The sequence below is a fragment of the Ochlerotatus camptorhynchus genome, unplaced genomic scaffold (assembly GCF_037179485.1).
Source record: "Ochlerotatus camptorhynchus isolate MF236.1 unplaced genomic scaffold, CSIRO-AGI_Acam_v1.1 ptg000112l, whole genome shotgun sequence".
NCBI classification, from domain to species: Eukaryota; Metazoa; Arthropoda; class Insecta; order Diptera; family Culicidae; genus Ochlerotatus; species Ochlerotatus camptorhynchus.
The window spans coordinates 2,961,995-2,988,813 of record NW_027040602.1 but is presented as its reverse complement, the minus strand read 5'-3'; the positions used below and the strand labels follow the sequence as shown (position 1 = coordinate 2,988,813).

Sequence of the window (26,819 nt, the reverse complement as noted above, 5' to 3'; positions counted from 1 at the left end):
ATTTTATATTTAAACGCGTTTATCTCGAAACGGGGTTTTTCAAACTGGCGTGAGAAATAACTCTAACCAGTTATCATCAAATTTGGATATCGCCTAGGTTTTCTTGTTCAGAATTAAATTCTGCTTAGAAATACGTATCCACAATACGATTTTGTCAAAAATGGATTTTTAATCCACGATTTTGTAAGCATTTTTAGGGTGAAAAATGGACTTTTTTTTCCTAAGGCCACAACTTTTGAAAAAATTAATTTAAAAAAAAATCGGAATACGTATTTCTAACCCAAATTTCATTACTAATCAGGATTTTTGTTCGATTTATGTTCCAGGATCACATGGAAATGAGTATTTTCCCACGCCGTTTTCCGACTTCCGCGCGAGGACGCCCGCGCGACCTGGTGCACCGGCCACGGGGAGACGCCAATCGAGTTCAAAAAAATACTAATTGTAGTTCGAAGGATGACTAATAAATGGGTTATAACATATTTGCCCTCCCTGAGTGTTTTATTGCTTAAAAAAATTAACGAAAATGCCTTACTTTTTGGACGTTCAAAGTGTACTACCCCCTTAAATATTCATGCAACGCACTCGTATAGGCTTTATGTTGTAACTTATGAGCTAACGCATCGAAACAAACGTAGTATTGATTTGTGTACGGTGAAATCATTGATATTATTGATGATTTCTGCTCGATAGAATGGAATTGGGCGGAATTCGGATCAGAAAGTGGCTCCACTTTTCATTGGTGAACACTAGCGAACCTAGCGGTAGAAGGCATCTTCTACCTGCAGTTAAGATAGGCAGCATGCTATGATAGTATGACAACATTGATTTGGGTCGTCATCATTTAAAATTAATCCGAAATTTAACGACTTTATTTGTGGTATTTGCATTCGTTGGCAAAATAGTGAAACTTTGATTAAATGCAACTTTACTCAAGCCACCATTAAATAGCTCATTATATGATCGAGGTAGGACAATTCTTCAGCTGTCAGTTAGGGTGACCCTATAAAAACAAGTATTTTGTTCAAAATTTTGTGTTTGAATTTTTTGGGAAAGCCTTTGACTTGTAAACTGTGTAAGATATCAATGTTTGTGAGCATCCCCTTATAATACCTCGAATAATCAAGAACCTTGAAACTAGTTCAACTATATAATGATTTCATATCAAGATTGTAGATTGTGGAAAATCCACAGTTAACCTTGCAATTTCAATCTTATCAAAAATGGAAGCTCTTATTATCAGATCTGTATTGAACTCGTCCTCAACTATGCTACTGCTGAAATACTACAAAACCTAGTCTGGTCTAGCATTATCAAGACATAATTCCCTGTAGTTACAGCTTATTTTGTACCCTAAGTATCATTATTTCGTCTTTCAATATCATTCAGTACCAATGTTCAAGACGATGGTTCTTACAACTGAATCAATAGTTAGTTCTCATTTCAATTTTCTTACCAGGAACAAATTTTGATTAATGAATCCTGAAACTAACCAATAAAGTACCGTAAAATGGGGTAACATTGATAGTTTTTTAAAGTATATTCTAAATAATTTTTACAGCAATGAGTATTTTTCAATTTTTATATTTTTAAAACAAGTACTGAGGCCAATTCGTTAGTAATATGTTTAACGGAAATTAAAGCCTTTGTATTATTTTTTTAGTTTTGTGACCGAACTTAAGTTTTTTTAATTTGGGGCTACTTTGATAATGCTCGATGAATGTAGAAAAAAAATAGGTGAAACTCAAACAATTTAGTTCTTTAAATATGAAACTTTGAGAAAACATCATAAGCAATAAAAATACAAAAATGCTTTATCGGAAATACATTTCATAAGTGATGGTTTGAGTGCTTTTTTCAAACAGACGAAAAATACGAAAATTGTTTTTTTAATATGTTTTTAAAGTATGTAATACATACTATATTAAAACTACATACGATATCAACGGAAATACCCTAAGCTACAATATGGAACCAATGTTTTTAATCAAAGTTACCCGCATTATCAAAGATACCCCGTTTTACGGTACTTCTTACAATAAAGAGAAGGTAAGATAAAAGAATGTGGTAAAACGAACCAAATGTAAAATTATCAGCCTAAAATCTGTATGTAGCCCCTATGAATGCACAATATCTTGTGCGTCTCATAACGTAATAGATGTTTATTAAACAAACAAATAAAAATCACAATTAAGCTTCAATGATCACATCGGAGTGGGCCTGGATCCATTGCAGGAACGAGGACGTCCGGGCAAACACGGATGGCCAGTTGAGTTCGCACCCCAGAGCCAAACCGAACGAAACGACACCAACCTGGACAGTCTTTCCATCACGGCTAATGGTCATTGGGCCACCGGAGTCACCCTATAAAAAAAAAATACAGGAAAAAATTAATCAATCTTACTCGTTCGAAATCGAAATTCAATTAACTTACGCTGCAGGCACCACGTCCATTTTCACCGGCCAGACAGATGTTTTCCGGTTGAATCAGTCCCAGGAATCGGATGTTGCAGGCCGTGTTGGTCTGAATAAGATTGGTCACATACCGTAGCACATCCGAGGCAGCGTTGACATCATCAGAGAAGCGTCCGAAACCGGAAACGGTACCAGTCACACCGGCGAAGTCGTTCTCAACATCACTCCAAGTTGGCAAAGACACAGGCTGGATACGGTCGCTGAACTGAACCGGGGTGGACATGCGAACGGTGGCGATATCGTAGCGGATCAACGATGGATCCCAGCTTTCGTGGTAGTACACTCCGGCGGCCGTGAATGGGATGCGGACCTGACCGGGTTCGTTAGCATTGGTACGATCTTGAGCACCGAGGATGATAGTACCACCGCTAGCCTGATCAACGCAGTGGGCAGCAGTAAGGATAAAGTTCTGCGACAGAACGGAACCACCGCAAAGAGCACCACCCTCGGGGAAGTTGGCAATCATCACAATCTGATATGGGAACTGACCGGGTGTGGCAACGTATCCTCCAACGATTCTACCATCCGGGCGTTGTTTCGGCAGATCCTTGATCTCGCTAACCATCTGCTTCATGAGCTCCTTTGGAAGGCGCTTCCAGTAACGTGGCATACGCCATGCCGGACGGAGCTTGTGCCAATTGATCACATCGTCAGCGGCCACGAGGGCTGCCAGGGCCAGCACTAACACCAAACTAAATTTCATATTTCACTTCGGTACGTTCGGACGGATCTGAAAGACTAAGGTACGCGCAGTCGCTCCGGGACGTATAAATAAGCTAGCTTATCGAACGATAAGGACTACAGGGAATGATAATCTAGAGCGAGTACTCAACGGCAGGATTGGCTGTGACGTGAACATGGATGGTTTATCTGGTACGTTTTTCACTACTGATGCTGATAATTTGGTGGTTATCGAGACCTACGGTTTATGGGTGCAATAAATTTAAAAATTGGATTGCAAAACAAACGATAAATTCAACTATGGACAGACGATTGTTCGTGTATTTCAGTAGAACTTTTTGGCTGGTTTAGGTTTCACTTAAAAGTAGACAATTTTTCAAACATTCATTTAATGCAGTTCATGCCAATGGCCAGAATCATTTTTTTTATCAGGAGGGGAAGAAGTATATGTTTTGATTTTTATAGAGCATTTTCCAGTAGTTTCCACGATGATATCGAATTCCCAGTTTTTTTTCATTCGGATTTTGCGATACATCACTGTACAAAAAACATATTTTTCTATGACAGATTGTTGTCTATCAATGGGTATATTATTCCGAGAGTCGTGGCGAAGTGAGTCTCCATTTGATTTGCACAGAGAGTCACGTAACCACGATTGTTGTTACCTCACTAGTAACAGAGAGCAATGCTGCAAAATCTCTAAAACAATTCATGGTGATATTCAAAATTCTGCTTTGGTCACTCATTTGAGCTAACAGTCATCGCCAAGGCAAACCATGTCAATTGTCAGTGACAATGCTGTCAGTGACGAATATGATCAGATTTTTTTAATAGCTATATTTGTAACGAAATTAATTGATAAGAGCAAAAAAATTGCATGGAGCCGTTAAAGTGAACAAGCATCCGAACTGCTGGATAACAATTATGTGACATAGATTGCACGAAATTAAACGTTTTGTTGCCAGGTAAATCTTTGTCATTGACGAAAAAATGAATGCGATTTTGACAAAGGTTTTTTTGAGGATCAATTTTATCAGTGATAAACAATTTTGTCAATATGGCGCAAAAGTCTATCAATGGCAATGACAAATCTCAGCACTGACAGAGAGTCACTTTGACTCTGCACTGAACTAACGAGAAACGTAAATTTCACCTGAAAAATCAGGTAACCTTTCAAAAATAGAAATCCAATAAGAATTACATGCTGCACATAAATATCAATGGCATGGTAATGAATTCCACTAGATTCACTGATGGAGTTCAAGTGTTATACAGATAAATGTTAAGTGAAGTTCACGTAAATTTTAAGTGACCTCGTGATGTGAAAACTGTTTTTGCGTATTTGTTAGTTCAAAATGGCGCCGGTTGAAAATATGTGATTTTTGTTACTAGGAGATTGGGGATTTTTAATGTTTGTGAGCGTAAGTTTGATTAATATCAATATATGAATCCTGATTTTCAATACCCAAAATAAATTGAAGAGCGTAAAATCGGATTGAGCAGTCCTCACAAGCTTAATCGCCAAACTACAGGAGTGCTTACAACAAAAAGACGTCTATTGGAGACATGATGTCCTTTTCAAAGTCATCAGTTAATGGAGGAAAATAAATGTGAGGATCAAACTTAATGTTTTAAATAAACCAATAACCAACTTTAACTTTATTCAGAAGCAGCAATTATTATAGAGCATTGAGGAGCAAACAAATGCAGAACGATCAACTTAACAACAACCTGTTGCACTGGGTATAGATTTAAGAATAGGTTTGATACTCACGATAGTTACTAAAAAGAACAATTTTATGTTGATTATAATAAAGTAAAAATTCAACAAATAAGTTAAATTTTATTAAAAAAAAATCCGGATGACATAACACATGAAACATACCACAAATTCACATAAATATTACTACAAAATCCAGTGACGATTAATAAACAATTCACGTAACTTTTAAGTGAAGCTAATTTGATGATCATCGGAACGTCCGATAAAATTTACGTGAAAATCACTTGATTTTCATATGAATCACTTGAAACAACATTTCATTCCAAAAACACGTAATATTCACCTGATAAGTACGATGGAAAATATTTACGTACCTTTTCAGGTGAATATTACATGAATTTTATTTGCAGTGTGGGAATAATCCCTAATGTCACAAACAACCAGACGTAACACTTTGAATAAATATTTCTTGAAAATGTTGCACCTAAAAAAATAGGACCTCAGTAACGACATCTCTCGAGCTTCTCGTGGAACACAAGCTAGCTCCTGATGAATGTGGGCGTCTTAGTGAAATACCTGTATAATGAGAGAGAGAAGGATTAGTAATTTCCATTTAATTCCACTACCTTATTTGCTTATCCCTGACAGATACGCGTATTTCGTCTACAATGTGCAGACTTCTTCAGTGTCTTGTCGAGTATTAGTACAAGACACTGAAGAAGTCTGCACATTGTAGACGAAATACGCGTATCTGTCAAGGATAAGCAAATAAGGTAGTGGAATTAAATGGAAATTACTAATCCTTCTCTCTCTCTCAAGCTAGCTCACTAAGTCGTAAACAATGTTGCATGCAAGGTAAACAGAATGTATAGAATCGTCAAAGTGATCCGATCCCAGCGCTGTGATGAGTAGTTCGCAGAAATGATAATATTCAAATCAGATTGAATGCGTGAACGATGATCCAGAATGAAGAGCTACGTCTGTTTGTCTATGCTAATGTGTTTGTGCCGCCTATCTACTTAGTTTACGAGCAGCTTCCGAGTCACCCTCTAATGACGGTAAGCTCCATCTTGGATAAACTTTTAATAATGGTAAGGTAATGGTAGAATCTTCCAAATGTTTGTTTAAGACCATATTGATCAACACCGACATCAAAATCGTCGTTTACGGGAATCCAATCCCATTCTACCCAGGATCAAAGGTCTCCCCAAAGTGCACAAACCGGGGAAAGAAATGCGAGAAATCGTGTCTGCAGTTGGTTCCCCCACCCACAAACTAGCGAAGTGGCTAGTCACAGAGTTCACAGAGAATGCCGAATCAGTTCCAGAGTAAAGCAGTTAGTAACACCCAGGAGTTCGCCCAGCAACTACAATCTTCTGGAGACATCAACGAGGAGGAGATTATGGTATCTTCCGACGTCACAGCTCTTTTTCCCAGCGTACCAGTCAAGGAAGCGATCAACCATTTGGAGGACTGGCTATTAACACAACGAGAGGATGCAGCATGGAGAAACAAGGTTCGGACGTACCCTCAGCTGACCCGCCTTTGTATGGAAGAGAACTACTTCTATTTCCGAGGTAACTTCTACAAACAGGCGAAAGGAGCCCCAATGGGAAACCCCGTATCCCCCTTCCTGTGTGAACTTTTCATGACCAACTTGGAGACAATCCTGAAGGAGAAAGGACTATTATCAAACCGTTGGTGGAGGTTTGTTGACGATATCTTTAGCGCAGTTAAACGGGAAGCGCTTCCACAAATTTTAAATGAAATCAACAGAATTTACAAGAATATTTTTTTACACGTAAAAACCCTCCGAATCACGATTAGAGCCGTATTTTCGGAGATAAGTCGATTTAAAGATTTTTAGCCGAATATTCACCTCAGGCGCCGTTGCACTCGTCTAAATCCGGAACCCGTTGAGCAAAAAATAAGCCATCTACCAGCGCAGAGAGTAGTTCCAGGAAGACCGTTCGAAGTCACCGAGGTGGATTACGCGGGCCCGGCCTACCTCAAACCGACCCACAACCGTGCACCTCCCATGAAAGCGTATATCTGCATCTTTGTATGCTTTACTACGAAGAGCGTACTTATCGAGCTTGTCAGTGACTTATCCACCCTCGGCTTTTTGAAAGCCCTCCGTCGTTTCATTACTAGACGCGGTAGGCCTTCTCACTTGCACTCTGATAACGGGGAAAACTTCGAAGGTGCGAAAAATTAAGTCATCGAACTGTACAGGATGCTACGAAACAGTAACGAGCAGCATAGAATCCAAGAAGTTTGTGTTGAAGAAGGAATAAAATGGCACCTTACTCCCCCGAAGGCTCCACATTTCGGTGGATTGTGGGAGGCGGCCAAAAAGCACTTGTATCGCACTTGTATACCAAACTGTCGTTAGAGGATATGGCAACGGTGCTATCGCAAATTGAATCGGTGATGATTTCTCGTTCACTACTTCGCATTACCGACGATCCGGACGACCTCGACGTTCTCACGCCTGTGCACTTTCTCATCGGTACCTCAGCGACAGCCTTACCCGTCCTAGGCATCAGCAAAGTTCCAGCAAATCGGGTCACTCACTACCAGCAGCTCCAGATGCACGTCCAACAATTCGGGGTACGTTGGCGCGGCGAATATTTGCACGAACTTCAGCGAGATTCCAAGCACCACAGTCGAAACGGAGAAATTTTCAGAGACGATTTCAGTACCGTTCAATTTGAAAAAAAAAGAAATCACCATTGATTTATATTTTGTTCAAAATACAACACTGGTTCTTGATTCCACATTCGGCCTACTGGTTTCAATTTCGTACAAACACATAAAAATGTCATTGAATTTACTTTGTCATACGGATGAAGACAAACATGAAATGGAAAAATTTATTCGCTTGGAATGCTTCTTTTGTTTTTGAGAACAAAGGGTGTAAATATTCATACTTTGTACTCGTAAACGCTTGTTTTAGCATTTGATCTAATTATTGCATTTTTTTTGCTAAAAAATGGGCTGTTAGGCCTAAATAAATGTTTACCCTATTGTCAACCGACTTCAGAAAACATTTATATAAAGCTTAGAGGGGAGGACTGCGGAGGACTTCCGGAGGTAGTGCTCCTCGTGTTTATTAGCGAAATTCACATCAAAGGTTGAATAATTGCGTAGGAAATCAGTTTGGCACGGCATTTGTGACCAGCATACACCTTCCGGTCGTATGAAACAGGTCAAAAACTGTCCAAATCCACCCATAACATTTTTTGTTTTGAATTTCTGTATGGCAAAATAGTGAACTTTCCGTGAACATTAACGGCAAAGAACTCACCAACACTGGGAAACCGTGAGCTCCTGCCCACCTGTCATAAAACCATCTCGCTTCTGGAGAACCATTAGCATTATGAGAACCTTTGTGGTCCTAGAGACGGTCTTCGGAAGCGAAACATCTTTGGGTAAGTCTTCCTTCAGAAGCTAAGGGCAGCTGTTATTTGCGTAGGATCCAGGTGTGCAGGCCCTTAATTGGCACTCACTTGCGGGATAAGGACGCAGTTCATTCGAGAAACTAGACGTCGATCCGATTATTTCTAGTAGAAGAACACCCAATAATACAATTACTATAGTAAACTTTTGCTGATATTCTGGGTCTCCAAACAAGTGATCGGCAGATATTTAGGCTCATTTGTGTTGACAATATTAACTTTAAATCTCTTGCAAAATCAGATTGTTTTGTCAAATAAGCTCAAATTTGAATAGTATGCAAAGAACTCGATTTTTAAGGAATTTCAGCCCTATGGATCTGAAATTTCAAAATTTACGTTAACCTAATGTATCATATAGAATGTCCATTTTTAAAACACGAGTTATGAATATCACTATCAGCTGCTTCACGCTTGCAGGTTATCGATACCAAATTAGTAGAGATGTCTAGCAATCTTTTTTTATTAGGGTGTTTTTTTTTTCTTTCAAAGATACGTGTCATCGTGCTATCCAATAAACAGCCTGGTATAAGTTATCGAAAATGTATTAAGAAAGTAATTTACAGATCCGAGTTAGCCAGAATCCAATCTCTGAAGAATGTCACACGGACGTACACCGATGGCATACCGATCGAGCATCCAGCAGCCGATCCGAAAGACACAATACCGACTTGCAGACTGCCACCATCCTGGACAGTCAGTGGGCCACCAGAGTCACCGTTGCAAGACGAACGACCACCGACTCCAGACAGGCAAATGTTCTGGGCCTGGATAATATTGGTGTTACCACCCCAGCTGGAAAGACAATCAGCTTGAGTCATAATCGGGTTGCTGGTGAACATGACAACAGCAGAAGTGGCCTGGCTGGCATCCGAAGTGCGTCCAAATCCAGAAACGGTACCGGTCACACCAGCGAAGGTACGAGAATCTCCAGCGGCTGGAAGGCGAGCAGGCACGACACGATCGTTGAAGGTCATGGCGCTGTTCAGACGAACAGTGGCAATGTCATTACGGATGTTGGTTGGAGTGTATCCAGGATGCATGTTGATTCCACCTGAACCGAAGGCAATCCGCTGTTGTGTTGGTTCAGTGTTAATGCGGTTGTGGGCTCCCATGATGGCGGTACCTCCAAGGGCATTTTGAACACAATGAGCAGCAGTAAGGATGAAGTTGTTGCTCAGAACGGATCCACCGCACAGACCGGTACCACCACCGAAGGTACTAAGTAGAGCAATCTGGTACGGGAACTGTCCGGGGGTGGCCTGCTGTCCATTGGTGATGCGGCGTTCCGGAAGAAGTTTACGCAAGTACTGCACCTCAGCTGGCAGACGAGCCCAGTAGTGGTCGAATTCTTCGATCGGACGCACCTGGGACCAATCGATTTCGATCCACTCGGCACTGGCCACGGCCAGGACACCAATCAACAGCACTAAAGTTTTCATTGTTTCTTCGAAGTCGGATGGACTGCTGCCGTTTCTATGATCGACCGATGCTTTTATAGTGAAATGAGTACGATTATCTTAATTCGGTCCTTATCACATAGTCTCGATTAAATGATAGACTTTGTGGACAATACGGTTGTTACGCTAATCACGAATTTGGGGAAAAACGGGATTACAACTGATAAGTGATAAGCAGCATTAACGCACTACTTAGCACCGGGAGTGAGAATTACGTTTTACGAAACTGGAGCTATTCATTGTAAAAAATTCATTGACCTTCCCTCAATATTTGAATGTTTTTTTTTTCCTTAAAAATAATGATTAAAATCAGGATTTTAATGATAATAGTTGATAGCAGGCGCAAAGTCCAAGTTGAGACGAAACAGCCAAAGATAAAAACCTTAGTGGAGATGTACATCGTCTTCGAAACAGGAACGGGAAGGCCATATTACCAACCTCTATGATATAATCCGTTCGTACGTCATATGTCGATTTGAGCGGGCGTGCGTGGCGAAAACATATCAATCGTTATCAGACCTGATGGTACGGGCTTGACAAAAGGGCGGAAACCAAAGGTAACCAATGACGTACTAGAGGAAGAAAAGAAAATAATCATAATTGTCGCCGCCAAAAGCTACTTTCTTCTCCGGTTAGGGAGAGTCTTTCGCTTACTAGGTCAGACACTGTTTCTCGATTCTAGGAGCTACTTTTTTCTCCGGTTAAGGAGAGAAGTTTTCACTTCTAGGCCGAAAGTTCTTTCGGATTCAAAAAGAGAAGAATCTGGAGTAACCTACGAAACTTAATTTTATTCAACAAAATTGTACAAAGTGATCTTACGGCTACGTGTTGCATTAGCAACTTATAATTATGTAAAACTTTTACATGATTTGTCCAGGGTTTTACATATCCCTTTCAATACCGGACTTTTGACCTAATTTTGCCTATTCTATTAGCTAGGATTTCGATCGCCCTTGAAAGGGTAAATTTGTGTTATTTGGATCTTATATACTATGCCCTCTCAGATCTGGGATTTCTCGGGTTATCTTGTAAGTTTATTTCTTTTTGTAACTCAGATCTGATATGGCTCTACAAATAAGAATGAGACATTTGTAACGTTTAAACATTATAATTATATCCTTCGTTAAGGATAAACAGAGAGGGAAAGCTAAATGTAACCTAGATGCGCAAGCATGCCATGCGTGGGCGTGTTTATCCTACTTGAACGCAGAAACGTTCCTAAGTAAATACTGCAGTTAGATTATGTAAAACGAGCTCTCGCTCCTTTTGCCCTACTTTTCATTTCATATTCTTGGCCTTGGTATCAACGTCAGCTAGGGCTATGCAAACGAGATGCAACTATGTGGGTATCTTATGGTTTTGGTTTTAAATTAATTGCCTCGCGGTAACAATAATGATTGCAAGAAAAGAAGGTAACCATAATGATTGAACAGCCACCTATTAGGGTTATCATCCGAACCTTACATGATGTAACATCTGGTGTGCCCCAAGGTTCGCATCTTGGTTCACTACTATTAATCGTATTTGTCTATGATAAAGAATACATTTTGAAGCTGCTTCATGTTTCAATATATGCAGACGACATAAAACTTTTAATTTAAATATCTAAAGCATCTGATCTGCAGCTATTTCAGCAAGAAGTTGAAATTTTACACGTGGTGTAAGAAGAATTTGTTAGAGCTTAATGTTAGTAAATGTAATTCTATATCGTTTACAAGAAAGCTTGCCACAGTAAATGACTCAATTTCCCTTGGTGAGAAAACAGTTGAAAGGTGTAATCAAGTAAGGGACTTTGGCATTATTCTCGACTCTAAGTTGTCATTTGTTGATCACTACAATAACATTATATATAAAGCAAGTAACATGCTAGGGTTTATCAAAAGATTTTGTCTGCACTTCAATGATCCTTAAGGCAATAATATATAAGACATACTTAATAAGCACTCATTTTAATTGGTTTACGATTGATTGGCGACATAAACAAATAAATAAATGTCGTTGCACCATTAATGGTATCGTTCATGCATGAAACCTAATAATTAGGGATACTATTCACAAATTATAATCCTCCAAGAATTGTATGTTAGCGGCGCCGGTGGTGTAGTGGTAAACGTGATTACCTCTCACCCCAGCAGGCCTGGGTTCAATCCCAGTCGGCGCCGCCGAGATGTTCTGAGGCATAACATCCCGGATCACGCCTTCCTTCGGAAGGGAAGTAAAGCCGTTGGTCCCCGGTTCATGAGTTGATGGGACGATACAGGTGTGGGAGCTTGCCAACCTGACGTCGGTAGCATTGGTGCTCAGCACGGAAAACAAATCAAGGGAAAACAATTAAAGAATTGTGTCCTAGACACGACCGCAGTATGACGTAGAACTACGCCAAATTGATGTATGTCATGCATTTTCGACTATTGTACTTTATCTTAAATTGTTCAAGTCTTTCAATGTTTCCGTTATGGTTCAAAACACGCGACAATTCATGTTAGCATAATCGACCACCGTTCATCCTACGCATGAGATAATGTATTTAAATTTAATGTACTGGCTAAGAATTGACAGAATTTCCCCTACAAAACTACATAGGGTTGATCAATGTTGATCTATTTTGCTGTGATCAGTGTGCACTAAATTCGACATCGACTACAATAGGAACTGACACTATTTCGTTACACATTTTTTGTTGATTTGCACCTCAGTATAATACACTAAAAACGCCATGCATGTTGTGGGATGAAACAATTCGCAAAAAATACGTTATTTTTTTCAGTAGCTCCATCATTAGTTTTGAATTAGGTCTCTGAAGCAGAGAAGAGAGTGACTTTTCTCAAATCAAACGTGTGGTTTCCAATAAGTAGGAGCTTAGTACAATATTAATTGAAATAAGGGGGATTCAGTTATTGATTTTTAAAGACAGAGCAAAAACTCGTAAACAGGTTCTCCACCTGTTCAATGTTTTGATAGTAAGCATCATAGTTAAGGTACACCGGGGCAAGTTGAAACGGTACATGTATCTCTTGGCGGAAGTGAATATTCACTGTAATTATTTTTGAGAGGCATTGTGTACTACCGCAAACTGTATTAGAAATAATCTCTGTGATTATTCACCTCCGCTAACAGATACATCCACCGTTTCAAGTTTCCCACGCACTTCTTTCTCTATGATGCACGGTATATGCATTTAGGTTAACATCTGACGTCCCTCCTTCTTTACGTATTCTGCACAAAAAATACTTTCTGAGCCCCGCAACTGACAGGATTTCCCACCGTTTTTTTTTTATTAATGGCGCGGGGCAGAAAGTATCTTTTATGCAGAATATGTATAAAAGGATGGTGTTTGGGCACACGTCGAACATATGTGCAACTACCCTACACGCTAAAGATGTATCCATCCACACACAGATGTCATTACTTGTATATACAGTGCCTATAGTCTTATACTGTTTAATATTGTATTGAATGATAGACGATAACAAATAAAAAGCCAATAGTTCGTATGCCTCCACCATGGCAGGATGGCCCAACAGTCGGTCTGTTTTTATCTATTAAATATATCACAACGTAGGGAAACAAAGTTCGGTGCGCGATCAGATGGACTTCGGATGTTAATCTAATTGCATATATAGAGGTATAATAATCAGTTGTTGGTAAATCACCAACAGATTACCATAATATGACTCTTGAGCAAACTGTTTTTTCTCAAATTTGAAAGTTCTGGCTCTCTGGTAAGCGGGTAAAAAATTAACGAAATTACAATTTTTTTGTTACTTATAATTGTAGTCTTTTTTCAGGTTGCCATTATGGGGGGAGGAAGGGGGGATGTTTTTTATTTGCTGCAGGACCTAGTGCCGAAGCGGTAATGAGCAGAGGCAGGAAAGCAGCCCTGTTTTATATCTTTTCAGGTTCAAGCAGAATGATGTGCAACCAAGTGGTACTCGTTTATGATGACTGGGTTTGAGGAAAACGTTCATTTCATGAAAACAATGGTAAAATTATAATTTGCGCATTTTTCAAAAGTTTTTTGATTAAAGATTGGAAAAGTATTTATTTCAGCAGATTCGTTAAGTAATATCATATCGATTGGCGTATTTGGATTTTAATTTCATCTATAAATGACAAAGTTACAAGCGTTCAAAACCTAACACTATTTCACCACACATATTTTTTGATTTGCACCCCAGTATAGTCCACAAAAACGTAGTTCTACGTCAAAAAGAATTGTATGTTTGCACTCATTTCTGAAACAAACATCATATTGAATTTTAATGATGATCATACGCATCTGATGACACGAATTAAACCGTAAGAAAATCATCTTTTTTTTTTTTTTTTGTTTATTAATTTATTTGATAAGGCTCAACCGAATTAACTTTACAGAGCCGAGGATTCTTGGTCACTATACAATACATCTTAAAACTATAGTCAAAAGGTACAACACAATAAACACTTTATCTTCCGCTATCCAAAAAGCCTTCTCCATCAGAACTGGAGCCGCTTCCAGTGGTTTCATTGTATGGCAAATTGTTGTACGCCAACGAGGGTCAGAGCGCGTCAATTGCAGCAATGGACGCAAAACGTGGTCAGCACTCACACACTCATCACGAAACGGTTGCTTTCCAAAGTCGACGACGCATCGACCGAAAGAACTGCTGATGAAGAACAATGAGGAGGACCACACAATGGTTGCTGCTGAGAAAACAGACGATCGCGTAGCACACATCGAGAGTGGCCTGCTTTAGTCGACAGCCGAGTGAACACTGGGAGAAAAGAAAATCATCTGGAATTCGATAGTTTATTATTAAAGAGCCCAAGGAAATCAGTGTTCATTCAAGGACGTTTTGGTTCAGTGTGGATATCATCGTGTCTGATTTTTCCAGTATTGAGAAAAGAGTCGTACACAATGTATCCGGATCTGATCCGTTGCGACAAAGTGAGCCAGATTTTCCGCATCAGATCCGGATGCATTGTGCGTGGTTCTTAACCACGCTTTTTAAAATTTTTAACTAAGCGGCGCCGGTGGTGTAGTGGTAAGCGTGTTTACCTCTCACCCCAGCAGGCCTGGGTTCAATCCCAGTCGACGCCGCCGGGATGTTCTAAGGCATAACATCTCTGATCACGCCTTCCTTCGGGGGGAAGGGAAGTAAAGCCGTTGGTCCCCGGTTCATGAGTTGATGGGTCGATAGGTAGTGTCCAGGTGTGTGAGCTGCCTCCCTGGTGTCGGTTGCATTGGTGCAATGTTTGTTTTGATTCGCTATGAAAGTTTGACAGATAAAATGAGGGGTTAGTGGATTTTCCTATGTTTCGAGGGGTGACTTGATTAGCTTGGGACCGAAGAGAGTACCAGATCTGAGCCAAAAAGTTGAGCACGTTTTTTCGGGACCTTCTAGTCTTAGAGTTACCTCTATGGTAAAAGTGACTCTCTCACTGAGTTTTTTTTTTCAGCAGCTGTACGAGCGAACAAAAACGTCTCATCATGCAACTGAGTGGTGTAGTCGTAAGCGTGGCTGCTTTCTTACCTCGTTTCTTACCCAGTAGTAGCATAGAGGTAACTCTAAGACCACTGGGTCCCGAAGAAAATCATTATTATTTTTGGCTCACTCAGTACCAGAACAACGGTCCCAAGCAGTCCCAAGCTATTTCACTCACCCCTGCATGTTCTGCATGAATCCACACACCCCTGATGTTATCTGTCAAACTTTCATAGCGAATCAAAACAAACATAGTGTAGTAATAGAATTTCAACTAGAATAGGGTACGTTAATCGTTTGCTTGGGACCAATAGGCTACTAAAGTTGTGAGCCAATTTAAAATCGTTAGTTTCGTATTGATTGTTGCCACTACTACTGGATTGTACCACATGGCAACACTACTACTGGATTGAACTAGCATTTTCACCAAATGTACTAGAATGTTTTGGTTCTATCTCTTTCACTCTACTCAAAACTGAAATGCATAAAAAAATGACAAAATGATACGCACTCTTTGCACACTGTCAAAGAATCATTGTACACAAAATCAACTTTGTTCAAATCAAAACAAAAAAACTAACCCATCTGGTGGATGATGGCACAAGCTTCCAAGAAAATTCTATTACAGTGAACCACATTATTTTAATAGATTTCTTCGCCAGTTAGTCGTCTGTCACTTCGTTTGTGGTATCATTTTGTCAATTTTTAAATCCATTTCAGTTTTGAGTAGAGTGAAAGAGATAGAACCAAAACATTCTAGTACATTTTGTGAAAATGCTAGTTCAATCCAGTAGTAGTGGTGTTGCCATGTGGTACACTGAAAAATTGCAATAGCAGGTTAGTCACCAAAGTTTTCGAGCCGCTCCGTCTGTCACTTCGTTTGTGCTATTGGTCGCAAGCAAATCGATTAACGTATCCCATTCTAGTATAGTGGATTTTCCTATGTTTCGAGGGGTTAATAGATTAGCTTGGGACCGATGATAGTACCAGAGCTGAGCCAAAAATTTGAGCACGTTTATTCACACAGAAATTCAAAACAACCCAAAATTAAGTTCTTTTCACTCATCTCCCATGTTCCGTACGATAAGCCAAATTTGGGTAAACCGGCTCAAAGTAGTTTGCATTTAAGCACGGCAAAAAAAATTACCCATCGCTAAGTTATTTTCAATTTTTTCTACCCAGAATTAAGTTCAATTAACTCAAATTTGGGTATATCGCATATTACACAATTTTGGCTTCTCGTACGGAACTAGACGGTTGAGTCGAATCTTTCGTTCTATTTTTGACAACAATAGCGAGAGGAAATGAAACGGGCAGAGGTCAAATAACTCAAATTTGAGTTTAAAAAACCCAAGCGGTGGGTAGTTTTGTTTTTCTGTGCAGGACCTTCTGGTCTTATAGCGAATTCGTTTATTATAGTGCGAAACCGAACTTTTTGTCATTGCGAACGTCAACCTGAGCTGGGTTTAAAAAACAAACGAGCAAACTGACGTTTGTCAGAAAACAAGCAAACCCAATCTTGATACCCGATCCAGGTTGGAACTGAATAATAAACGAATTCGCTATTAGAGTTCTCCCTTTTTATGGCACAGACCTGTTGGTCCATATTATCTATTAGAGTTACCTCTATGGCGAGGGGGGCGACACATCTAAATCTCAAGTTTAGATGGTCAACAAATCTAACACTAGCGAATCAATCTTCGAACAATCTTCTTTCATTTGTCGCATCTACTTGCATCGCTCATCAATTTTTTGCAGGAAATCTTCAGAATCGTCATCAATCTTCTTTCTATCTACTCAGCGTGCGCGCAGCTAGCCACAGCAACACACAATCTTTTTGGCATCGTAGATAGAGTCGTCCCCCTCGCTCTATGGTACTGCTTTGTATGTCTGTCAATGGTATTAGGTTTTGCACCGTCGGGGTTAACCTCAATCTGATGACAGTTCAGTGGTACTGTTTCCGTGGACTTAGTCGATTTTTTCTTGGGTGGATTTTCTCTATAATTTTTCGGACTGCAGTGAGATGTAAACCACACTTCTGCAATGTCCATGAGCAACATCCTTTCTACGCGCTGTTCCTCGACAATTTTCAAGTTGAAATTCGGAAATCTAAGAATATTTTTTTCGAAAAAACGACTAAGTGCTTGTAAACAGTACCACTGAACTGTCAAAAAGGTTCAGCCGGCTAACACTGAGTTCATTTATGACGTCACGCTGCAGTACCTAATTAGAGTTACCTCTATCAAAGATATTAAATTAACAAGATATCCCACTAATCAATTCCTCATACAAGGCATATAATTACCACCCGAATGTGATCGCAGCGCCATCTGTTGAGTGCACATTGAAACTGTTGGGAGTTCCCCGCCAACTTTACCACCTGGGCTCAATAACTGACAGGTGTCAGCATGACAGATGTCAATGCGGACGTTGATGATCAGCCGAGGAAAGAGGACGATATCATCCTCGAAGTCATCATCATTATATTGCGATAGCAAGATTCTTACTTGTTTGTGATTGTTCCGATTTTCAATCATTACCACTTTATACGCAACAGGAATACTTGAGAAAACCATCACACATCCAAGCGCGCATCATGATGTGCTTGTAATATGTTTTACTTTCGGGCGAAAGAGTTTCCAATATACCACCAGTATCAGTAAGATGCAAATCTCTAATAGTAATTGTTGATTTGCGGAGCTGGTGCTCAAAAAAAATCTTAATAAGCATAGAAGCAAACATGGGAAAAGCATTCACTCTCTCTACAGAATTATTCCAACACCCCAGCCACTGGAAATGCAACGTATCGAAATCATTGCTGAACGTAATAAAATATGCCGTCTTCTTTGGCCAACGAAGCATGCATTCTATTCAAAAATTACATTGGAATAATCATTACTTTCCTATTTTATAATGTAGGAAGTATTTGTCAATTGATAGCAAACGCGAACGGAAGAAGCCGAAGCTGAATGATGACGATAAGTGATGACACCGCTTCGTGTTTTGATTTGCGCTGTACCGTCCGCTCAGTTGTGTGGGTTCGTACATGTATAGATGTTGATGTACGTGTTTTCTTCCAACGCTGCAGTTCAACGTTGTCTCGTCACAAACCGTTTGGCGCTGTTATCTGTCTCTATAAATTCCAAAGAGTGAAGGGGGTCTGCCTCTATGCTTCTAAGGCTGTGAACCATTTGCGGAGTTAAATTTAACTCGTGGTTAAAAGTGACATTTCGAAAGTTATTTTCTATGTTCGAAAATCCCCGTGCTGTCGATCGACCGGTTTTCGAGCCACGGTTGTCAAAATTTAACTTCTTGTCTGTCAGAAATAACCACGCTCGGATAGCAGGGTTAATCGATAACTTTCCAAAAGTTAAAATAATCCACCAAATGGTTCAAAGCCTAAGGCTGTGAACCATTTGCCAAGTTAAATTTAACTCGTGGTTAAAAGTGACATTTCGAAAGTTATTTCTTATGTTCGAAAATCCCCGTGCTGTCGATCGACCGGTTTTCGAGCCACGGTCGTCAAAATTTAACTTCTTCTCTGTCAAAAGTAACCACGCTCGGATAGCAGGGTTAATCGATAACTTTTCATCTGTCAAATTTTAACCAAAAGTTAAAATAATCCACCAAATGGTTCAGAGCCTAAGTTGAACCAGTTCTGATGGATTTCAATTGTCAATGTAAAAATGTTCATACACTCACATCTGTTCGATGAACATCCATGCCCTGCCATGTCGATGTCATTCAAAAAGTCCGTCCGCGTCTTGGGCCAGACGTACGCCTTTCTTCCGGTGACCATTTTAACGAGATGAAGAAGAGGTGCCAAACGAGAATTGATTTACTACAAACCCTGGCTAGAAGGCACAAAGCAAGTAACCGCTCCGTCCTGATGCATGTGGGCAAAGCGGTGGTGGATTCTTCAAAACAACATACGGCATCAAACTGTCCTGCCTGTCAGTACAACGGTTGATCACCTAACTGGCGTAAGTTTATCATTAGGTCACAAGGGTTACATCAGGCCTTCTCCCCTCCACTCATTCGTGGAGAGTAGAAGGTTTTCTTTTGATAAGTAACTTAGTAAGTTCATCATTGCAACCGTTGGCTACGCGGAAAAAAACTACTGGGACAGCTAACGGTCAAAACTTCAAATGGAGGACAGACTCTTGAAGAACTGTGAATTGAACGTCAAGGCAATTGAACGCCGACTCTCAGATCGGGGATGAGTTCCGGCTTAATAGGAGCGCCATCCACCTAGTTGCATTTGAATAAACCACAATATATAAAACATAGTACAATTTATTTACATCCGGTCAATATAAGAAGGCAATTATTTACAGATCTGAGTTAGCCAGAATCCAATCTCTGAAGAACGTAACACGGACGTACACCGATGGCATACCGATCGAGCATCCACCAGCCGATCCGAAGGACACAATACCGACGTGCAGACTGCCACCATCCTGGACAGTTAGTGGGCCACCAGAGTCGCCGTTGCAAGCTGATCGACCACCGGCTCCAGACAGGCAAATGTTCTGAGCCTGAATCAGATTGGTGTTACCACCCCAGCTGGAAAGACAGTCAGCTTGAGTCATAAGCGGGTTGCTGGTGAACATGACAACAGCAGAAGTGGCCTGGCTGGCATCCGAAGTGCGTCCAAATCCAGAAACGGTACCGGTCATACCAGCGAAGGTACGAGAATCTCCGGCGGCTGGAAGGCGAGCAGGCTGGACACGATCGTTGAAGGTCATGGCGCTGTTCAGACGAACAGTGGCAATGTCATTACGGATGTTGGTTGGAGTGTATCCAGGATGCATGTTGATTCCACCTGAACCGAAGGCAATCCGCTGTTGAGTTGGTTCAGTGTTAATACGGTTGTGGGCTCCCATGATGGCGGTACCTCCGAGGGCATTTTGAACACAATGAGCAGCAGTAAGGATGTAGTTGTTGCTCAGAACGGATCCACCGCACAGACCGGTACCACCACCGAAAGTACTAAGTAGAGCAATCTGGTACGGGAACTGTCCGGGGGTGGCCTGCTCTCCATTGGTGATGCGGCGTTCCGGAAGAAGTTTACGCAAGTACTGCACCTCAGCTGGCAGACGAGCCCAGTAGTGGTCGAATTCTTCGATCGGACGCACCTGGGACCAATCGATTTCGATCCACTCGGCACTGGCCACGGCCAGGACACCAATCAACAGCACTAGAGTTTTCATTGTTTCTTCGAAGTCGGATGGACTGCTGCCGTTTCTATGATCGACCGATGCTTTTATAGAGTAATCATTATCTCGTTACGTGCCCTATCGTAAAGTCTGGATTAAATTGGAAATTTTGACAAAATATCTATTTGTGTTTACTAATCACGAAACTGGGGAAAAACGGTACTAAACCGATAAGCGATAAGCTGCATTAACGCGCGTGAGATTTCCGTGCTATTGATCATGGAATCAAAACAATGTTCAGTTCGGATAAAAGAATTATACAAAATTAGCCATATATTCAGCAATATTTCATTTTAGTTTTCTTTAATTTATTTTCAGCATTTCTCATCCCGAATTTGATTTCCAGCTTTCCAGCTCAATTTTAGCCAACTTTTGTTTCTATTTTATTTTTACAACGCAGCTTCCATGTACTCTTCGACTCAATTTTCAAAACTACATTCCTCTCCTGTTATTGTTAATTGTTAAACCTATTATAACTTATACTGGTTTTCTTTTTATCTCACTTTATACAGTTTGCCTCCTTCTTTTGCCTGTGTATTTGTAAATTATTCAGCTTAATGCTTAATACATTTTTCGCTCTCCTTCGTTTCACCTGCTTTTATTAATGTTTATTTTGCATTTGGTGCTTGTTTCGTTTTCTTTTGCCACTGCCTTTCTGCTTTCTCGTACCGGAAAAAAAAATAGAGCTCACCTCTCTGATTCTGAAAGATTTCTCAACAACTATTTATATGCTTAATTATTCGCCACAGATTGGTTTAACTGTTCAAAATTTTACGAATCCTTTTTTTTACAATTTGCCGACTTTACTGGTTTAACCGGATAGCTGGTAGAAAAGGAAAAAAATTACTCTCCTATTAAAATATTTGCATTTCTGCGGCTTTTTCGCCCATTTTTTTAAATTATTATTAAGAAACATTCGGATGTAAGTTATTGTATTTTTTTATTGACGATCTTCTTTTGGGTGTAAGGTATATTTCGAATAAAAATTCTCCAACAGAACTTATCGAACATTTTTTGCTTGCAAGAGTTTTTGTTTTGCACCTGCGTACCGCTGTTTTTGTTGATTTTATTGTTTTTGATATACAAATAGAGGATATCTTTTGTTTCTCTTTGTGTTGTTTATGTTAATTGTTTTGTTTCTTCTGTTTATTATGCACTAGTTCTACTAGTTCCTTCTCTTTTTGCTAGATAACTAATCGTTATTAATCTTTGGACTAACTTTTCTTATCTGCCTGTCGCCGTTCTGTGATTATTGCGTCTTTCGTTTGTATTGAGGGATCATGTATAAACGGGAGTAAAATTAGGGCGGTAAATTTACTCATAACTTTTTCTCAAATTGACTGTAGACTTCCTGGTGCTGGATGGTGCTTATTCAAGCAAATTTTAAATTGATAAAACTATCTTTCAGCTTAAAAAAATACTTATTAGCAAGGTACTGGATTATGAAAACAATTCAGCTGTTTCTGTTCCAATTTAAATTTTAATCTAAATAACCAACAAGCCGCCTTTCAGCTGAATAAGGCTGATATTAAAGCTAACAAGTCCTATGTTAGCCGTGGAACAGGTCTATGAAGCCAAATGGCGAATTGGCTGACATTTTGGTTACCAGAGAAGTACTTCATCAGAAGGGACTATCAGAAGAAATTTAAATCTAAAATCCAATTAATTTGATAAGCAGATTCTTACAGCTCGTCTTTAGCTTCTGGGTATTGAAAATGCTCACTGTCATAAGCCGAAAATAATTGCTATTTATGTGAACTTGATGAGTTGTTTCCGGGTTGCCCATGATTGTTTGCATTGTTGAAACCTGTCAATAAGTGATAATGTGATCATTGAGCACCTTCGCTCGGTACATAAAGAGAGCATGAGGGTGAACTTTATTTTTTAATGAGCTAACAAGTAGCGAAATTATTGAATTTCATGTCAGGTACTACAATGCAAATTTACCATATGAAATAAAATAGTTTGCTCGCGGGACAAAATGGGCCTGATAAATTTTTGAGCAAACATTAATCACTCAAGCTCTGTGTGCTAGCGCAGGAATACAATTCCAGTTCTGGGGGCATTACTGCTTCTGAAACAAGGGTTCTCAAACTTCGGACTAATGGAGTATGACCAAAAAAAAGCCAATCACATCTCTAATATGTAATAGGACCTCCACCAAGTCGAGTAACCTTTCGAAATGGAAATTTTCGCAATGCTAAGCTCTCAATTATTACCTGCTGAAATCATCAACAAAAATACCAATTAGGCAAAGAGCAGACAAAAGTTCCAGGTTTTTAAACGTCATATGTCAAGAAAAGGAGGACGATACAAAAGCTGAAATTTATTGCAGGCACGGCACAAGCAAGGAGAAAATTGGTGCAGCATTCAGGAAGTTGTTTGATTTTCATTGCTTGTTCAGCTACTCATTAACTAATTGTGCCTTCAAGATGTTATTATCTACGAGAGACCGTAATATTTCCGAATAAGATGATCTTTAAAAAGCAGTCCCAAATCCTAAAATAAAAAAAAAAAAAGTATCTGATTGAACACCCCAAAGGCTAGCTAACTCGAGGTAGAGTCTTCATGAGTAAAAAAAAATCAAAAAGTGAAATCCACACCGTCCGTACAACCTTTCTGCATGTGTAAAATCAGAACTTTTCATTCCACACCAATCAACGGATTGTACAAGTTTCCAACTGTTTTGTTTACCTATCTCTAACAACTATTATACGCATTTCCTATCTCCAGACCAGTCCTGCTTCAATTTGTTATCAAACCATTTCCTACGAAACGAAAAAAAAAATCCTTACATTCCTATTATCACTCTTTCGTTAGTAGTAGGTAGTAATAACAAGTCTTCATTCGTCGTTATTTCCTCTTTTTCTTTTTTATCTTCACAAGCGCTGCTAGAAATCAAACCACCTCATTTCTCATTCTTCTATTCCAGTATACTCTTTTCCGTCAAACAATAATTTGTCCAATTTGCATCTCTTAGTTAAGAAAAAAATAAGCCCAAAATTAACTTTCTCCGCATACCTACAACACAAGATTGAAAAACAAAAGGAATTCGCTGACTAGACTAATGGCATTGTCTTCATTGTTGTTGTTGTTGTTTTAATTATTCTTGTTGACCTACGAACGAAAAAAAGCCTTATATGCTTCCTCCTTGTTTATTACCACATATCATCGTTGCTTGCTACTAAATACTATTATGCATACGAATCGATTGCGTGAACACTAAAAAATGCTAATCATTACTTAATAGATGCTTTTTTCTTCTTTTTTATATTAATTCTGATTCAAATTTAAAGCTTCGATCTAATCGTTTTTAACTTCTTCTTTTTTTCGATTAGCATACAAACAATCTCCGCTCCAGGAAACAATTTGAAGCGGATACAAACGGTTATTGAAATTCGGACAAATTGGGAATGAGGTTTTTCGCCGTAAAAAAAATACACTTCTTCAAAGGATATCAGTTGCGCGTGTGTGATTTTATTGTTCCACACGTAAAAAACTTTTCAATCTTCAACTACTTAAAAACAACTAAAATATATATAAACGAAAACTTGTGTACATGGGGTATACTTTGCAGCGTCCAATGGGACGTCGTGTCGTCGTGAACTGATGATAAAGAGACTATTGTTGCTCTGTGGTTCCTCCAAAGATGTTTCTCTGATTATCAGCCTGCTGCTTGCTGTATTTGGTAGGTACTATTCTCGACTCTTACAGGAAAAACTATAGCTGAGCAGAATCCTGATGCATCAGAGGTGACAGTGGCCCAGCTACCTTGCGACCCCGTTCGTACTCATAGTCCACGTCCACTGATAGTCCTACAAGAGGAAATAAAAAGGCAATGTGTCGCATGATTTTGGGTTAAAGGAATAACCGAGGACCTTCTTAAGGTTAAGGTAAAGTAGAAAATATCGCTAGCTCTAGGGTCAATGTCTATTAGCAGTAATCTGGGGAAATAAAACGAGTGGTTAAGCATTTTTTCTTTTTCTAAAATATGAAAGCACTGTAATAGCCTTTAGCCTATCAACAATGTGGCCAGACTAGGAAGATATATCATTTTACAAGGTAAAATTACGTTTTTCTTGTTGGAAGATCTAGTCTGAAGGAGTTCGCTTCGCTAGTTAGTTCCATTTTTCTTCTCCCCCTTTGTTCAGGTCCCGAATAATCACTGCGATCTTTTGCGATATGTCCCTCATTTTTATTTGGTGCATGTCGTAATATCACATTACAAACAAAAACGAACTGGTTACAGTTACAGATGTAAATTCCGTTTACAGTTTACATTTGCTTCACAGCGATATAAATGAGAAAAAGCTTAGGAGTTCACCTCTTGCTCACTTTTTTGTCCACCTCAAATATTCGTAAGCTCCAGCGATCAAGAGTTCATGAATAATCAACAAAGCATCAGACAGTCAGATAGCGTCAGACGGCGGGACATAGGTGCACGAATCAAGCAGGCTAGGATTTGCGTAAAACGCATCGGCTCACCCCTCACCAAGAACATCGCATGAGTCTGAGTGCACTGTACTGCCTATAATCGCATATCTGTCCCATATGGATTTTCGTCAATTTTATGATTAATATCGTCGTAACGTTATCAACTATCAATTGGCAATATGTAAGGATTACGTGCTAAAACTACGGACTTTGATCTTGAAAAATGTGAAAACAATATCAAGTCAGTTTGTCCCATTAGTCAAGTTACAGTTCTGCTTTTTGGATCGCCATATTTTCGGTGATATAACAAAACATGCAAGCTTCATTGTAACTGATTTCAACTTGAAGTTAGTTATATGATTTTTCAAATATTTACATGGGTATTACACTTCGTAACTTCAACTGCCTTTTTATCAATGTCTACTTTTTCCATATGGGACTGATATGGGATTATAGGCAGTATAGTCTATAATGAGTGCACTTTGTTTATAGTTAGGGAGATATCGTGCTTTCGCTTTGATTACATCCTAAAGAAACTGTGACAAGAGAAGTGATTTGAGAATTAGGAGCGAAAACACGGGCGTCCTCGCAATCTGATGCTATCATAATTTTCAAGGAATCCCGAACATTACTACTAATTTAAAGCTTCTTCAAAATAAGCTTCAAAGTTCAAATTTGTTTTCATCAATTGTTAAATTTAGCTCTTTATATCCGTAAAACGCGCGCGAGACTCAAAACTTTGTAGACTACTCAAAGTTACTTGTTTTTTTAATTAACTACTACAATTAAATCAAATATCAAAAATACATCATCACCATCGTGACGTACAAAATGGTTTATGCAGTGCTACAACAATTATCGAAAAGTGTTTATGACAGCTATCCATACAGAAAAAAACCCGTTCTAGATGACTTCTTCAAGATACATAATTTGTCAATTCATCAATTGAAGGGAGTTCCTTCCAATCTCTGTCTCCTAACCAGTGACCCTCAGCAACTGGAGAGAGCTCTAGAGTTTTTTTTTTCTCTGTTCGGGACATAACACCACTGCGACCAGTAATTTGATCTATTGTAGTATATCCCGTGCCCTTAGTTTAGTGCATGTCGTATTACTCCATCACTATTGAGAAATGATGAAGTATTCGGTTTTGATACAGTTGTCATTCTTGCCTTCATCGCAAGGAATCGATTCTAACTGAAAGGTTCCGCTATTTATACCCTTCGGAGTTGGAACACCCTCCAAAGGCGCGCCCCTTTGTCAGTCAAAATTGGATTCCTTAACAACAAAAACAAGCTATGACACCGATAATGACCATGCATCAGAACCCTAGTCTTAACCACTTCAAACTAGGGAACAACGATTAGAAGATTAGGAATCACATAGATGAAGACTAACTAACTCATTTTTCCCTTGTTTCAAGATCATCCTCGGTCCAGGCAACCCGAGGACTTATCACTATCAACAAGGCATAAAAAGTAACAAGGACTAAGATGTGTTCCTTCGATTACTGAAAAATCCTGTTCCCCTAGTTTGAAGAAGTTAGGACTAGGAATCGGTGGTAGATCTTACATCCCGTAACGTACCACGAAAAGGTGATCTACCCACGTTACGGGGCTCTAGATTGATCAGACATCGAAGGAATTTGTTTGCCGTAAGGAGGAACACTCCCTCAGTCTCACCGATGCACAGTGGTTGAAATTGTAATTTTCGCGCGCCTAATAGTTTTTTTTTTACTAGTTCGTTTATTTACTAGGCTCAGTCGTGTGTGACACTTTGCGGAGCCAAAAATCAGTAATGTTTGAATTTAAATTTTAAACAGCAGTAGTTCTAGGTTAGTATTGGGTACCATTTACTCGTGGCGGGATCGAGGTTAATGGGTAACAATTTCGATTGGAAGGAGCTAG

General features: G+C 39.5%; 4 protein-coding genes across 9 annotated transcripts in view; all 4 read right to left on the bottom strand.

The window, feature by feature from the left end:
• Positions 1 to 2,135: 2,135 nt before the first annotated feature.
• LOC135699547 (brachyurin-like) lies at positions 2,136 to 3,221 on the bottom strand. The gene is made up of 2 exons (XM_065219824.1): positions 2,435 to 3,221; positions 2,136 to 2,364 (listed from the first exon to the last, which is right to left on the bottom strand). The coding sequence occupies exons 1-2, from the start codon at positions 3,176 to 3,178 to the stop codon at positions 2,191 to 2,193; spliced, it is 918 nt and encodes a 305-aa protein (XP_065075896.1). The 5' UTR covers positions 3,179 to 3,221; the 3' UTR covers positions 2,136 to 2,190.
• A 5,645-nt stretch (positions 3,222 to 8,866) lies between these two features.
• LOC135699594 (brachyurin-like) lies at positions 8,867 to 9,819 on the bottom strand. The gene has a single exon (XM_065219879.1). It carries the CDS (start codon positions 9,777 to 9,779, stop codon positions 8,898 to 8,900), a length of 882 nt encoding a protein of 293 aa, XP_065075951.1. The 5' UTR covers positions 9,780 to 9,819; the 3' UTR covers positions 8,867 to 8,897.
• A 9,721-nt stretch (positions 9,820 to 19,540) lies between these two features.
• Positions 19,541 to 20,527, bottom strand: LOC135699593 (brachyurin-like). Its single transcript, XM_065219878.1, has one exon. The coding sequence runs from the start codon at positions 20,473 to 20,475 to the stop codon at positions 19,594 to 19,596; it is 882 nt and encodes a 293-aa protein (XP_065075950.1). The 5' UTR covers positions 20,476 to 20,527; the 3' UTR covers positions 19,541 to 19,593.
• A 920-nt stretch (positions 20,528 to 21,447) lies between these two features.
• The window catches only part of LOC135699602 (hippocampus abundant transcript 1 protein), an 86,945-nt gene continuing 81,573 nt past the window's right edge, over positions 21,448 to 26,819 (bottom strand). For all 6 annotated transcript variants that reach the window (XM_065219906.1, XM_065219905.1, XM_065219902.1 and 3 more), the window contains one exon: positions 21,448 to 24,296. In XM_065219906.1, coding sequence (XP_065075978.1) covers positions 24,202 to 24,296 — 95 coding nt within the window. In that variant the 3' untranslated portion in view covers positions 21,448 to 24,201. The remainder of the gene's footprint in view (positions 24,297 to 26,819) is intronic.

Coding starts and splice junctions, on each gene's coding strand:
- LOC135699547 (XM_065219824.1), bottom strand. CDS start 3,178: ATGAAATTTAGTTTGGTGTTAGTGCTGGCCCTGGCAGCCCTCGTGGCC. Junction 2,365..2,434: donor ATGGACGTGGTGCCTGCAGC/GTAAGTTAATTG, acceptor TTTTTTTTATAG/GGTGACTCCGGTGGCCCAAT.
- LOC135699594 (XM_065219879.1), bottom strand. CDS start 9,779: ATGAAAACTTTAGTGCTGTTGATTGGTGTCCTGGCCGTGGCCAGTGCC.
- LOC135699593 (XM_065219878.1), bottom strand. CDS start 20,475: ATGAAAACTCTAGTGCTGTTGATTGGTGTCCTGGCCGTGGCCAGTGCC.